At 48.0% G+C, this 15,082-nt stretch overlaps 1 protein-coding gene across 6 annotated transcripts in view; it reads left to right on the forward strand.

Moving 5' to 3' along the window:
* Positions 1 to 15,082, forward strand: part of ATN1 (atrophin 1) — a 71,548-nt gene that overhangs the window by 48,447 nt on the left and 8,019 nt on the right. For all 6 annotated transcript variants that reach the window (XM_038387151.2, XM_038387155.2, XM_038387153.2 and 3 more), the window contains 4 exons: positions 4,735 to 4,947; positions 5,875 to 6,012; positions 6,325 to 6,438; positions 12,593 to 14,460. In XM_038387151.2, coding sequence (XP_038243079.1) covers positions 4,870 to 4,947; positions 5,875 to 6,012; positions 6,325 to 6,438; positions 12,593 to 14,460 — 2,198 coding nt within the window. In that variant the 5' untranslated portion in view covers positions 4,735 to 4,869. The remainder of the gene's footprint in view (positions 1 to 4,734; positions 4,948 to 5,874; positions 6,013 to 6,324; positions 6,439 to 12,592; positions 14,461 to 15,082) is intronic.

The raw sequence follows: 15,082 nt of genomic DNA on the forward strand, positions 1-15,082 counted from the left end.
CATATCAAAATCAAGGAGCTGAGGGCAGTGTGACTAGTATGCGAGATCTTTCAGGCCTGACTACAGGGTCAATGCATAGCAGTTCTGATGGACAACACCACTGCCATTTTTTACATCAATAAGCAGGGTGGAACCCAATCCTCTCCCCTATGTTGGGAAACGCTCCAGCTGTGGGAGTTCCGCATAACCCGTTCTGTTCACCTGGAAGCATCCTATCTACCAGGAGTTCAGAACACAGTGGCAGACCATCTCAGCAGGTCTTTCCGCAATCATGAGTGGTTTCCCCAGGTCGATCTGTTTGCCACCCAGAGCAATAGAAAGTGCCCAATGTTCTGCTCCTTCCAGAGACACAGCCCAGGCTCAATCATGGATGCATTCCTGCTACCCTTGGGAGGCTGCCTGCTCTCCGCATTTTCCCCATTCCCTCTCGTGCACAAGGTCCTACTCCAGGTCCACAGGGATGGGGCAGAGATAATTTTGGTAGCATCAGCGTGGCCTCAACAACATTGGTACACCACACTCCTAGAACTGTCAGTGGAAGCCCAGGTCACGTTGCCTCTCCTCCCAGACCTGATCACTCAGGACCATGGTTGCCTTAATCACACCGACCTGCAGTTCCTCCACTTCACGGCTTGGAAGCTTCATGGCTGAACCCCATGGAGCTTCTGTGCTCAAAACAGGCAAGGGAGGTCCTACTCGGCAGCAGGAAGCCCTGCACTAGAGCCACATATCTGGCAAAGTGGAAAAGATGTACTTGTTGGTGTGACCAGCGTGTTATACCCCCTCTCCAGACACCTGTACCTCTCATCTTACAGTACCTTCTGCGCCTGAAACAGCAAGGCTTGGCAGCATCCTCCATAAAGGTACACCTCACTGCTATCTCGGCCTTCCACCCGGGAGCATCTGGATGCTCCGTCTTTGCCAACTCTACAGTTGGTCGGTTCCTCAAGGGTCTGGAATGGCTACATCTCCACATCAGGCAGCCTGTCCCCACATGGGACCTTAACCTGGTCCTCTCCAGGCTAATTTGAACCGCTGGTGACTTGCTCCCTTCTCTATCCGTCGTGGAAGGTAGCCTTCTGGTTGCCATTACATCTGCAAGGAGGATGTCTGAGTTAAAGGCCCTTACCTCAGACCCACCTTAATGGTTTTCCATAGGGATAAGGTACAACTCAGACCTCACTCAGTCTTTCTTCCTAAGGTTGTGTCATGCTTCCACACTAGTCAGGACATTTTTCTGCCTGTTTTTTATACTACGCCTCATGCCAGTAGCCTTGAGCAGAGGCTGCGCTTCCTGGATGTTCGGCGAGCACTAGTTTTTTACATCAAGTGCACTAAGTCATTCAGGAAGTTGAACTAGTTTTTCGTAGCTGTGGCAGACCAGATGAAAGGGCTCCCAGTCTCATCTCAAAGAATATCTTCCTGGATCATGTCATGCATCTGCACATGCTACAAGCTGGCCAAAATACCAGCCCCAGCTCTTAAGGCACACTCCACAAGGGCTCAGGCCTCATCAGTGGCGTTCCTGGTCCAGGTCCCGATACAAGAAATCTGCAGGGCAGCAACTTGGCCCTCAGTACATATGTTCACCTCTCATTACGCCATCGTCCAGCATGCCAGAGATGATGCGGCTTTCGGCACAACGGTGCTCCAATCAGCGATTCCATAACTAGGCTTGAGAGTCACCTAACTGGAATCGATATGAGCAATCACTCAAAGAAGAAAAAAGTTACCTTCTCGGAACTGTTGTTCTTCGAGATGTGTTGCTCATATCCATTCCAAACCCACCTGCCTTCCCTGTGTTGGAGTAACCGGCAAAGAGGAACTGAGGAGGTGCCAGGTCGGCAGGGTCATATATTGAGCGCCATAAAGGCGCCACTCCAGGGGGCTCCGCAGCTGACCCAACGGGTGCTGCTAGGGGAAAAACTTTGCGACGACTGTGCACGCGGTGTGCACACACCTAATTGGAGTGGATATGAGGAACACATCTAAAAGAACAACAGTTACGAGAAGGTGAGTAACTGTTTTTTCTGTTATCTTTTTTGCCTGCTGCTGCACATTGAGCAGATGTTTTCAGAGAGCTATTCACAATGACTCCAAGATCTCTTTCTTAAGTGGTAACAGCTAATTTAGATCCCATCATTTTGTATGTATAATTGGGATTATGTTTTCTAATGTGCATTACTTTGCATTTATCAACATTGAATTTTATCTGCCATTTTGTTGCCCAGTCACTCAGTTTTGAGAGATCCTTTTATAGTTCTTTACAGTCTGCCTGAGACTTAACTGTCTTGAGTAGGGGTCCCTGCCATTCTCCGTGTCATTATGAATATAGATATGAAAGGCTGACCATGTTTCTATTTCATAAAAATAAAGGTCAGAAAGCACCACTGTGATCATCCAGTCTGACCCCTTATATAACAGGCCATAGAATTTCACACAGTAATTCCTGTATTGAGCCCAATAATTTGTGATTAAATTACATCATATATTTTAGAAAGATGTAGTGATTCCAGGTGATGGAGATTTTATGACAGCCTTCAGTAATCTGTTCCAGTGGGTAATTACTCTCACTTAAAAATGTGCATAATATTTATGTCTATTTGAAACTGTGTGTTGTACATTTGATCTACATATTGTAGGTATTCCAGGAAACATTTCTGATAAGAAAGAAATTTGGAGTGTATTCAGCTTTGTATTCTTTCTCTGACATGAACCTGGTATGTGGAGATAAGATTAGTTGTCATTATTAAGCTATTAAATAACAGTGTTGGAAGGTTGAATTACAATTGTGCATGACAGTGTGATTTTCAATTATTTGATGTGTCACTTGAGGATGATAGTATGTTGAATTTAAAGTGAGTGTGTTAGAGGGTGTTGGTGTCATTTATGTCTTATGATGGCACTGGGCTAATGCTTGGAAACTGAATGTGAACATTGTCTTTAGCTTAGAATTTCCTTGCTTTTTAGTATTTGCATTATGAGGAAATTCACTTGAGAAATATTAATTCTAAAGCCTTGTCTATACTATAAATCTCATCATTTTAACTGGATTAATGTAAACACAAATGACCAAATTAAGCTAAAACAATATAAGCAATATTGAAACTGATTCAAGTGTGTCTACATGAGGGGCCTGCACTGATTTAAGTAGATCAATTTTAAATTAGTTTTAGTTAAATCAGTACAATCATCCCAAGACTAGGGCTAAGTTAATTTGTATGGAAATTATAGTTATATGGGCCCCAGATGACCTGCAGCATGAGGGGCAGATAAAATATGAATGAAATTAAAGTCACAAGTGCCTTTCACCTGAGGATTTCCAAGCAATCTGAAAGTATTAATTAAATAGATCTCATACTCCCCTCACCGAGAAGTAGGTCAGTATCATTATCCCCATTTTATAGATGGGGAAATTGAGATACAGGAAAGAGAAGTTCCCAAGGTAAAAGAGCAAGTCCAAGGCAAGGCTGCGAATGGGATCCAGGAATCCTCACTCAGAGTTCCTTTGCTTTAACGCACTAGACCCAAACTCCCTTGCTAGAGCAGGGAATAGAATCTAGAGTATCCTCACTTCCCTTGCTATAATCCTCTAGGACCCACTCCCCACCCACAGCTAGAAGAGACTGTAGGAATCCTGATTCCCAGTCTCCTTGTGCTAACCCATTAAACCCCAGCTCATTCCCAAAGCTGTCAGTTAGTCATCTCAGATGCAATGGAGGCTTTGACTCCTTGCTCCTAATGCCTTATCCACTAGATCTACTTTTCTCTCTGGGAACTATCCACCCTAGGGATAGAGTCTGTGAGGGGGCGCATGTCCCAGAGCAGAGATGGAATAGTCTCTCTCTGTGTGGCTCAGGGGAAACCCCACCTGGAATCGTGCACTCAGCCATTGACCCCTCAATCCCAGAAAGACAGTGACAAGCTGGGAGAGCTCAGAGAAGAGCCACAGAAAACACTTCAGGGATCAGAGGAGTCTGAGGAAAGATTCAAAGTTAAATGGGCCAGATTTCGTTTGTGGCTTGCAAAGTCAAGTTAAAGTGCATATGCTTGTGTATATTGGGCACCCCTGCAGATGTACAGCATGAACAGGATTGTCAGCATCTCTGTATAATAAACTTGTTGCAGATGTGGTACATTCATGGGTGTGTGTGTTGTGGAGGCTGAGTTTCCATAATGTAACCTGCAGCAAAGACCACTTGGAGACCATTTCTCTGGTTGAGCTATGACTATTATGTAACTGGGAAAGAGTATTGTAAGGTCAGGACTGCACTGAAACCAGCTGCAAAGAGCTGCTTATAAAGTCAGAAGAATCATGATTGTGAACTTCAATGCTTAACATTTTTAAGCAGTTTCTTTTTTTTAATCCCCCCTTTAAATAAAAAAGTAACCAGGGAAATGAAATGTAAAAAACAATTTGAGATAATGTAAAAATTCAACACCTCAAAAAGTGAGGGGACCGATTTCCTTCCATCACATGGGTACCACTCCACTACAATGGGAGTAAGAGATAATAATCTTAAATAATTTTCTGTGGACTTTCAGTGAGCAAGCGTTAAGAATATCATCTCTTACAAGTGAAGATCCCTAGGTTTATATATAAAAGATATGGCAATAGTAGTAATTTTTTGGCATTTATATCACAAGCTGAGATTTTGGTGTGAAGTGGCCTCATACACACAACTCACTCTCTTTTTCCATTTTTCTGTCTTTGTCTCCCTCTCTGTCCTTCAGGATCCACTAAGAACCTGTAGTATCTCTGGAGTGAGCCCCCCCCCCTTCCGGAGGAGCTGACCTTGCCCTAATCCCTGAGGCCATCATCTCAGTCTCCCGGGGAACAGCGGAAGGGGGGGAAAGTGACACAAATTTATGTTTTCATCCAACTGGGCCAAGGAGAATGGGGGTCCCACACCCAAAAGAATGAAGACTCGACAGAACAAAGACTCGGTATGTGAAAGGGGAGGAGGTGGTGGGGAACCAAGGACTGGAAAAGAAGGAGAGCTGTGGGTCAGGACTGAGGTGCATCAGCAAAGCTATGTGGTGAATGTAGGACTGGAGCAATGGAATGCCGTGGGTCAGCACTGAGGGCTTCAGCAGAGCTGAAGGTGGGGCAGGGATTGCATAGCAGGGGGAGCTGCAGGGCACTCTCAGGGCCTTCCCTAGCTATTCTGGGGCCCTATGTAGCCCCCTTGTGGGGGGCGGGGCTGGCTTAGGGGAACAGAGGGAAACCACCCCCCAGCACTCACCAGTGGCATGGCTTGGGCCGCTGCACTTCCTGCCGCCGGTGACTGCAGGCCCGGCCCTGCTGCACTCCTCAGTGGAGTGGGGGCGGGGCTGGGGCGGAGCAGGGTGGGAAGAGGGGGAGCTGGAGCAGGGGTGGGGTGGGGGCGGGGCAGAGCAGGGGTGGGGGCTTTGGGGAAGCGGTGGAGTGGGGGCAGTGCTGGGGCAGAGCAGCGGTGGGAAGAGGCGAAGCAGGGACTGGTGCAGCATGCAGCTGCGCAGGGTGCCCCAAATTTCATAGATTCATAGATACTAAGGTCAGAAAGGACCATTCTGATCATCTAGTCCGACCTCCTGCACAATGCAGGCCACAGAATCTCACCCACCCAGTCCTACGAAAAACCTCACCTATGTCTGAGCTATTGAAGTCCTCAAATCGTGGTTTAAAGACTTCAAGGAGCAGAGAATCCTCCCTCAAGTGAACCGTGCCCCATGCTACAGAGGAAGGCGAAAAACCTCCAGGGCCTCTTCCAATCTGCCCTGGAGGAAAATTCCTTCCCAACCCCAAATTTTCTGTTGCCCTAACCAGCTGTGTACTTTGTGTATGGGTAAGGATGGCCCTGGGCGCTCTCAGTGTGTTTTCTCTCATTTTAGATGTCAATGCGGAGTGGACGGAAGAAGGAGACTCCGGGACCCCGAGAGGAGCTCAGGTCACGGGGCCGAGCCTCCCCAGGTGGCATCAGTACCTCTAGCAGTGATGGCAAAACTGAGAAATCCCGACAAACTACTAAGGTAGGAAACAGGAGTGTGATATTGAGTGGTACCATGAGGTCCACCAGAAAACCTGGCAGGGATTGGTTCTTCCACCCTGCCTTCAGGAACCTGCTTATCCCGCCATCATTTTACCAAGAGGTTATTCCCCCACTGACCCTTTTTCAGTGTTTGTGTTTGCCAGGTTCTGATCTGCTAGAGAAACCATGACTCCTAAATCTCCAGGGTCCTGTGTCAATCTGTCCAATCTGTCATTTTTTGTACAAATCACTTGTATGTCAGCTCTCTCTCATGTTTGTGGAAGGAGCTCCATGTGTGACCTCTCCCTTGCAGAAAGGACGGGTGGAGGAGTCCTGCACCCCAAAGGGTAGCAAGCAGGGTCGGATGGAGGAGATTTCAGAGAGTGAAGGGGAGGAGAGCAATGCCCCCAAGAAAACCAAAACTGAGGTGAGTTTCCCTTTGCACCCCACAAACACCTCCATGGTGCAGGAAAAAAGGCTCTGGGAGTTCCCCTCCCTCCCTCTTGTGCTGGATCAGGCCCGCGGACCTGTCTAGCCCGCTGCCCTGGCTGTACTGGATCACACCAGTGTGTTGATTACTGGGCCGGCCCACAACATTTTGGCCTCCTCGGTTGGGCCAAAATTTTGAAAGGTATCAATTCTGCCTTCTTCCTTTTCTACTCCTCTCATGGTGCTACTCTGCTACCTACTCCAATAAAAGAGAACTAACAACTTAAAATGCCTTGTTCAAAAATTTTAAGTAACACTTAACTTTCAAACGCCTGAACAGCAAGTGTAACTTTTCTTGTCTGCATAGTAAACACTGGTTTCAGAGTAGCAGCCGTGTTAGTCTGTATTCGCAAAAAGAAAAGGAGTACTTGTGGCACCTTAGAGACTAACAAATTTATTAGACCATAAGCTTTCGTGAGCTACAGCTCACTTCATGCATCCGATGAAGTGAGCTGTAGCTCATGAAAGCTTATGGTCTAATAAATTTGTTAGTCTCTAAGGTGCCACAAGTACTCCTTTTCTTTTTATAGTAAACACTGGCATTTTTATGTATTTGAATAATCAAAGTGGTGCTTTCTGTGCCTGCTTGGTTGCAAAGATTTGAACTGCTTCCTGAAGGTCCAAAGTCTGGGCCAGCTCATGCACTATTGAGATGGTTGCAAGGCCGACCAGCCTCTCCTGTGTCATTGTGGAGTGTAGATGTGTTTTTATTAACTTCAGCTTGGAGATGCTGCATTCTCCATTGGCAACTGTTACAGGAAGTTTTAGAAGTATGCTCAGAGTAACAAAAACATTTGGAAAGAGGGTGGTCATCTTATTTGTGCACATATATTCCAGAACAGCCTTTGGAGTTGATCCTGATGAAATGTATCTTGAAAGGGCTTTCAGTCCATCACCTAAATCACTCACATCAATATTGCGCATGTCATCATGGTCAACACTGCCTCTAGTGCCCTGCATTGCTGGTGTAGGTCTTCTTCAGGTATAGTGAGGAGTTTTGGAATATCATACAACATCCCAAATATACTGCTGTGTTCGTTCCTTGAGGTGCATGAAACGTTCTTCAACTGACTGTATTGCACAATCTAGCACCTGGTTAAAGAATTCAACTTAGAGTTGTTGTTTGGGGTCTTTTATGGGATTATCCCATGCCTCGTAATCAAAGTGTCTTCTTCTTCAGTGACTCTTGTATTCTTGAATGGGTGGGAAAATAGCTTCAGTGTGAAGTTCCTCTGCCAACTTCTGTGCACTCTTCAGAATGTTTTGAAATCCCTCATCTGACCGGTAAGACTGTATGTATGACTTTGCTTTGCCCAATTGTTCCATTGCTCCAGATATATCAAGGTCAACACCTTGGAGTCTCTTGCTTACAATATTTATTTCAAAACAGTATGTCATGCCACAACACTAAGCCACACAGAAATTTGCAGTTATGTATGTTTCTGGTGATTCCATTTCCCTCTGCCACTGTTCTCCCACGAACAGTTGCTGACATAGCATTATCCTCCATAATGGCAACTATGGCATCATCTATCTTTCCAATTTGGTGTTTCATAGGATTTATCGCCCCCACTTGACTTTCCCATTGTGTGGCACTCAGTGGTTTCAGTGTCAGAGAGGATGTTCCCAGATGTTACTTCAAAATTTGCCGTTGATGCAGAGAAAAATACATAGATGCTTCGAATTACATTAAAAAATTCAGCAGCCTCACTAGAAGCTGATGCTGCATCACTGACCACCAAGTTCAATGAATGAGAATTGAATGGGACAAAAAAAGCTTGTGGGTTTAACTCTCTGATCCGTGTCTGCACTCCTCTGTTGTTTTCTCTCATGTTCGTACCATTATCGTAGTCCTGACCTCTCATATCAGCTATCGCAATTCTCGTATCTTCCAGCTTTTTAAGAAGCACATTTGTCATACCAGCTCCTGTAGTATCATCAATGTCAATAAATTCTAGAAAATGCTCTCGGAGAGTCATCATTGCAGAGACATTTTCACTAAGTTCTGTTGTTGTTACAAAACGCACCTTTAAAGTCATTTGTTCTGTATTGCTGATATCAGGTGTGCAGTCCAGAATGACAGAGTAATATCTTGCTGACTTCAGATCTGCCACAATCTTCTGTTTGACTTTTGTTGCCAGTCACTGTATGATCTCATTTTGAATTGTTTTTCCAAAGTAGTGGTGTGTGTACATTTCTTGGGTGGTGACGCTTCTTAGTTGCTCCTGGAGTACAGCATCAAACTCAGCCATCAGCTCCACAATTTGAGGGAAGTTTCCATTGTTTGGCACATACAGCTGATCTGAAGTGCCACGGAGTAGCAAGCATTCTCACAATGGCAATAAGCCTTTTCAGAAAATTTTGCCAGTAAAGAGACTCTGATGCAATCTTCCCTTGATGCTGATCATCTATGGTGGCTGTCAAGATTCCTTCCCCACTCTGAACTGTAGGGTACAGATGTGGAGACCTGCATGAAAGACCCCCTAAACTTATTCTTACCAGCTTAGGTTAAAAACTTCCTCAAGGTACAAACTTTGCCTTGTTCTTGAACCGTATGCTGCCACCACGAAGAGTTTTAAAAAAAGAACAGGGAAAGAACCCACTTGGAGACGTCTTCCCTCAAAATATCCCCCCAAGCCCTACTCCCCCTTTTCTGAGGAAGGCTTGATAAGAATCCTCACCAATTTGTACAGGTGAACACAGACCCAAACCCTTGGATCTTAAGAACAATGAAAAATCAAGCAGGTTCTTAAAAGAAGAATTTTAATTAAAGAAAAGGTAAAAGAATCACCTCTGTAAAATCAGGATGGTAAATACCTTACAGGGTAATCAAATTCAAAACATAGAGAATCCCTCTAGGCAAAACCTTAAGTTACAAAAAGACACAAAAACAGGAATATACATTCCATCCAGCACAGCTTATTTTACCAGCTATTAAACAAAAGGAAATCTAACGTATGTTCTAGCTAGATTACTTACTAACTTAACAGGAGTTATAAGGCTGCATTCCTGATCTGTTCCCAGCAAAAGCATCACACAGACAGACAAATTCTTTGTCCCCCCCCTCTTCAGATTTGAAAGTATCTTGTCCCCTCATTGGTTTTTTTGGGTCAGGTGCCAGCGAGGTTATCTTAGCTTCTTAACCCTTTACAGGTGAAAGGGTTTTGCCTCTGGCCAGGAGGGATTTTATAGCACTGTATATAGAAAGGTGGTTACTCTTCCCTTTATATTTCTGAGAGTGGCCTTTAACCTTAGTCTCATCTCAAGCTCTTTCTACCTATGGAATGCTTTCTGGTGATTTGCTGCCTTCTCATGGCATGCCAGGTTTCTAGCCAGATTTTTCTAGCCCTTTGTTCCTGTAGAACCCAATGTGGCTGGAACATTAAACTGGAAGGGTTTGCAACAAAAAGAGTATGCAGCATTGAGTACATAAGCCATGGCCTCTCCATTTTGTCACCATTGGGGATTTCACACCAGTAATATGTTGGATGGAAACTTCTATTTTCATTGTCTTTGTGGAACATGAATTTTTTTACCTACTGTGGCCCGTGCAGTACAAGGAAGTCCCTTGGGCTACTGCTCAAGTGGGTCCACAGTCGTGGATCATCTAGACTTAAGGAAGTAAACTCAGCAGCAGCTGTTTCTTGTGCTTCTACCACACTCTTCTCTGATTTACACTTTTCTTCAGGCATGGTTACATCCATTTGAGAGATGGAGATATGGATGCTGCAGTAGTAGCCAGGTCACCTGCACTTTGACTAACTGGAAGATCAGGCATTTGTGTGTCTGTATCTCGGGAGAGCTCCTTCCTGCTTAGCTAGAAAAGCTTCCTTTGCTTTCTTTCTTCTTCCGAATGGTGCCCCAGAGGAGCGTTTTCTTCTTTCACTCATGACAGCTGTTTTGTGCCAGCTATAGTGGCTCTCAACACTCAATTGAAGGGGACAAATAACCAGGCTGGTAGCAGGGCCTGAGTGAGGGAAGATATCAGTGTCTTAAGGGCCTAACTGGCTCCTACTACTTCAGTTGGCTGCCTGTTCTCCTCAAGTGGGTTCAGGGAAGCAGCAGGAAACAGGAAGCTCCCTGAGAAGCTGGTGTTAATCAGTCCATGCTCCTCGGGGTGCTAAAGAGGCACATAAGAGGCTCCTTATCCTCTCTCTCCCTGCAGCTCTTGCTGCTTTCTGTTATTCCCTCTCACCTTTTCTCCTGCCTGCCTGTTATGTCTCTTGTGCCCTCCTTCCTCCAGCACAGCACTCCACCATCTCTGTGCATCTAGAGCAGAGAGAATACATATGCACCAGCAGCAGACACAATTTTCTACACTCTGGGTCCAAGTGGTGCAGTCCCACCCCACTCTCCCCTCCCCATCTGGCACTTGAGGCAGCTGCCTCAGTTCGCCTCATGGTAAGGCCAGCCCTGGTTGGTTGTGGGCTGACAGATTTTACCAAGCAAGAGGAGACAATCCTCACCCATGAATAGGCTTCCTCCCACATTTCAGGGGCTTGGCCCAGTCCGAGCATTTCCCTTTCTGGGGCAGGAGGTGGTTGGATATCCCTGTCAGGTCTAGCATGCCTTCCATCCAGCTCGTCCTTGGGGGTTGAGACCATGCTGGCCACAAATCAACACTTGCTGGATTTAGGTCTGCCTCAGCCAGCTAGTCTAGGACCTCCACGCAGCCCTAGATGTGATGAGCTAGCTTGCTGCTTTGTCAATTCAGGGATACTGATTGTGTGTCTGGATTGTCTGGAACTGCCTTACAGTGATTCTAGTTAAGTGGTTATATGAGGGGACTGGCATTAACACTCATGAATTCTCTTCCTGGCTCTGGGAGGGTTCTAGGGCCTAACAGTTTAGAGCAGAGGCTGACTGGGAATCAAGACTCCTGCTTTCTATTCTCAGCTCTTTCCCCAACTCACTGTATGATCTTTGCCAAGTCCTTTCCTTCTCCTTATTATTGTTTGCATTTCAGTGGTGTCTAGAAGCCCCAACCAAGATCAGGCCCATTGTGGTAGGCACTGTACAAACACGCAGTAAGAAAAAGGTTTCAGAGTAGCAGCCGTGTTAGTCTGTATTTGCAAAAAGAAAAGGAGTACGTGTGGCACCGTAGAGACTAACAAATTTATTTGAGCATAAGCTTTCGTGAGCTACAGCTCACTTCATCACTGCATCCGATGAAGTGAGCTGTAGCTCACGAAAGCTTATGCTCAAATAAATTTGTTAGTCTCTAAGGTGCCACAAGTACTCCTTTTCTTTTTAGTAAGAAAAAACTGTGTTCCAAAGAGCTTACCTCTAAATAGACAAGACAGGTGCAGGATTTTTAAGCTCTTTGGAGCAGGACCTTCTTGTTATATGTGAGTAGAGCACCTAGCACATTGGGGGTCCTGATCCATAACGGGGTCTCTACACACAACTGCAATCCACAGAATACTAATACCATTTTACAGATAGGAAACTGAGGCACAGAGAGGTGAAGTGACTGGACCAGTGTCACACTGGGAGTCTGTCGCAGAGCAAGGGATTTATTCCAGATCTCCCAAGTCCCAGTCTAATACCTTAACAACAAGACCATGTTTCCTGTGTAACAGAGATATCAGACATCTGGCCTGCATGATGTATTCATGTGGCCTGCAGAACATATTCACATTCTCCAGAATGTCTGCTTTCATTTTTTGGAGAAGTAAGTTTCTTGCCCTTCTGCTTAAAGAGATGACCTTTTAAATGTGATCCGAGTGTAACTATGCAGTGTTGTCTGCCTGGGTCTGCAGACAGCCTGAGATGAAGACTCAGAGGAGGGAACTCCTCAGTCCCTATTGGGTCTCTTGCTCTTTACACAACAAACATAATATGAAGGAACCACATAGGCACATAGGAGGAGCATCTCACAGCCTCCTTTGGTGCCTTCAGAGAGCTCCAGAGAGGAGACTCACTGGGGACTACATGTGAGGGGTGTCAGAAAAGGGTGACCTTCCTTCTCAGCTCCTATAGCGAGGGGCTGAGAACTTCAGAAAGGAGAATCTCTGGTGCTCAGAAAGGGTTAACTTTTTTGCTCATGCCCTGGGGGGCTGTCTGATATCTCCCTCCTCTCTCTACCTCAGGAGCTACCATGTCCCCAGTCTCCCTCGGATGTTGACAGCCTTGATGGCCACAGTTTCAATGATGAGATGAGCAGTGACCCACGGGACATTGACCAGGATAACCGGAGCACCTCACCCAGTGTCTACAGCCCAGGCAGCGTGGAGAATGACTCAGACTCGTCCTCTGTGCTGTCCCAAGGGCCTTCCCACTCCTACCGTCATCCCTCACTGTTCCCCCAGAGTCCCCCACCCGTCCCTCCAATTGACAGCCTAGCCCATCCACCGGAGTCAGCTTTCAACCTAGCAGGCGAGGTCCACCCTCAGGCCCCTGCAGGTGGCTACCACTCTCAACTTGAGACTCAGGCTTCAAGGATTTTCCAGGCCCAGGCACCACCAGCACCTGCCTCCTCTTCCTCTTCGTCTGCTGCACATGCTCCTCTTTATCCCTCTGCCAGTGTGGTCCAGGGGGGGCCCAAAGCCACTACTGGAGGGGGGGGGCTCCCAGTGCTGGGAGGACGTGAACAGAATCTTGGTGCCAAGCACAACCCACCACCCACTACACCCATCTCCCTGGCTCCTGTGGCAGGGGGTCTACCCCCTCAGAAGACTCCCCCAGGCAACTCCCTGGCAGCACCCCCAGCTTCTGCCCCCTCCTTCCCCCATGTCACAGCCAACCTGCCTCCCCCACCAGCCCTGCGCCCACTGAATAATGCGTCCACCAACTCCAACTCGCCTGGGATGGTGGGGCAGGCATTGAGTGGGCACCTCCCATCGCCCCATGGGATGGGGCAGGACAAGGCACCTGCCCCACCCCCCTCACGTTACCCCTATGCCCCCCCTCCACCCAGCTCCTCTGCTCAGTACCCTCCACCTCCCTCTGCCCAGGCCCTGCCCAGCTACAGTGCCTCGTATGCCCACGCCTTCCCCCCACCCAGTGGCCTCTCTGTCTCCAGCCAGCCCCCCAAGTACACCCAGCCCTCCCTGCCCTCCCAGCCCGTGTGGAGCCAGGGACCACCACCCTATGGCCGCCCCCTGGGCAACACCAGCTCCCACCCCACTGCCTCCTTCCCTGGCCAGCCCTCCCAACAGCCACCACAGCAGCACCACCATGGCCATGGCACTGGAGGGGGGGTCTCCCCAGCCACAGCAGCTCCTCCCCAGCCACCTGGAAGTTACTCCCACCCCTTGGAGTCAGGCACTCATCACCCTTCGCATGTTGCCTATGGGCTACGTCTCTACCCACCCCACAGCCAGGCCACATACAGCCAGGCTCCTTCAGCCGCCTCCTCCTCCTCCTCCTCCTCTTCCCAGGGGACATACCCAGGTGTCTGTGCTCACCCCCAAGGGCAGAGTCCTGCTGCCTACGCCTTCCCTCCGCCACCTCCACCCTCACCTGCGCATGGAGCTGGCCCGCCAGTCACCTCTGCCTCTGTCACTCTTTCCACTGTCATAGCCACCATGGTCTCCTCCTCAGCCCCCTACAAGACGGTGTCACCCCCTGCTCCTCCCTCCACTGTGGCTCCCTATGGAAAGCGGGCAGGCTCACCTGCCCCCACATTCCAGCCCCCAGCTCCCTACAAGCCGGGCTCACCCCCTTCTTCCTCTGCTTCATCATTCCGTGCAGCCACGCCCCCTGGGTACAGGATGACATCTTCCCCAGCAGCTGGCAGCTACAAGGCCCCCTCACCTGCTCCCACTGCCCCCCCATTGCCTGGCAGTATGGGAGCCCCTGCTCCCCCCCTACCACCGCTACCACTGAGCGCTGCACAGATCAAGCAAGAGCCGTCAGAGGAGTACGAGCCCCCAGAGAGCCCAATGCCGCCGGCTCGGAGTCCCTCACCAGCCCCCAAAGTGGTGGACGTACCAAGTCATGCCAGCCAGTCAGCCAGGTGAGCAGGGACGAGCGAGACAGAGAGGGAAAAATAAGACAGAGGGAGGAACATGGAGATGGAGAAAGAAGGGGAGGGAGGAAGGGAGGGAGGGCAGTTTTCCAGGGCCTGCAGCAACAAGTAACCTGCACTGGAATCAAAGAGAGCGACCTATCTGGAGGGTGGGCCTTTTTGCTGGGCATCCAGGAAGGGCTGGGTCGCTGCATCCCCCAGCATAAATTAGAGCAATGCAATTTGCACGGGGGGTGGGAGGCATAGTTGCAGCCCTACACAGTGCCTATACCAGGGAATTTTCCCCTGGCTTTTTGATTTATGGTACCTGTAAGCTGCCATAGTGGCATACAGTGGTGGGAGAGGGGATGAGACTCTCACTCTGTGTGTTTGGGAAAGGAGATTGGGCCACAGAGGTAGGGTGCTGGATGTAAGTGAAAACCATATGAAAAATAAGGGACAACACTTCATTTTAAGGGACATTTTAGGAAACACCATTTCCCTTAGCATATCATGTATTTGTCTCTCAAATGTACGTTTCTATTGTCCTCATGTATACAATACAAATATCATAAGCTTCAGTGTGCTGTTTAAAATGGTGCTTCTTATCAGTTTTCATACATTTCAATAC

The sequence above is a fragment of the Dermochelys coriacea genome, chromosome 1 (assembly GCF_009764565.3).
Source record: "Dermochelys coriacea isolate rDerCor1 chromosome 1, rDerCor1.pri.v4, whole genome shotgun sequence".
Classification (NCBI taxonomy): Eukaryota; Metazoa; Chordata; order Testudines; family Dermochelyidae; genus Dermochelys; species Dermochelys coriacea.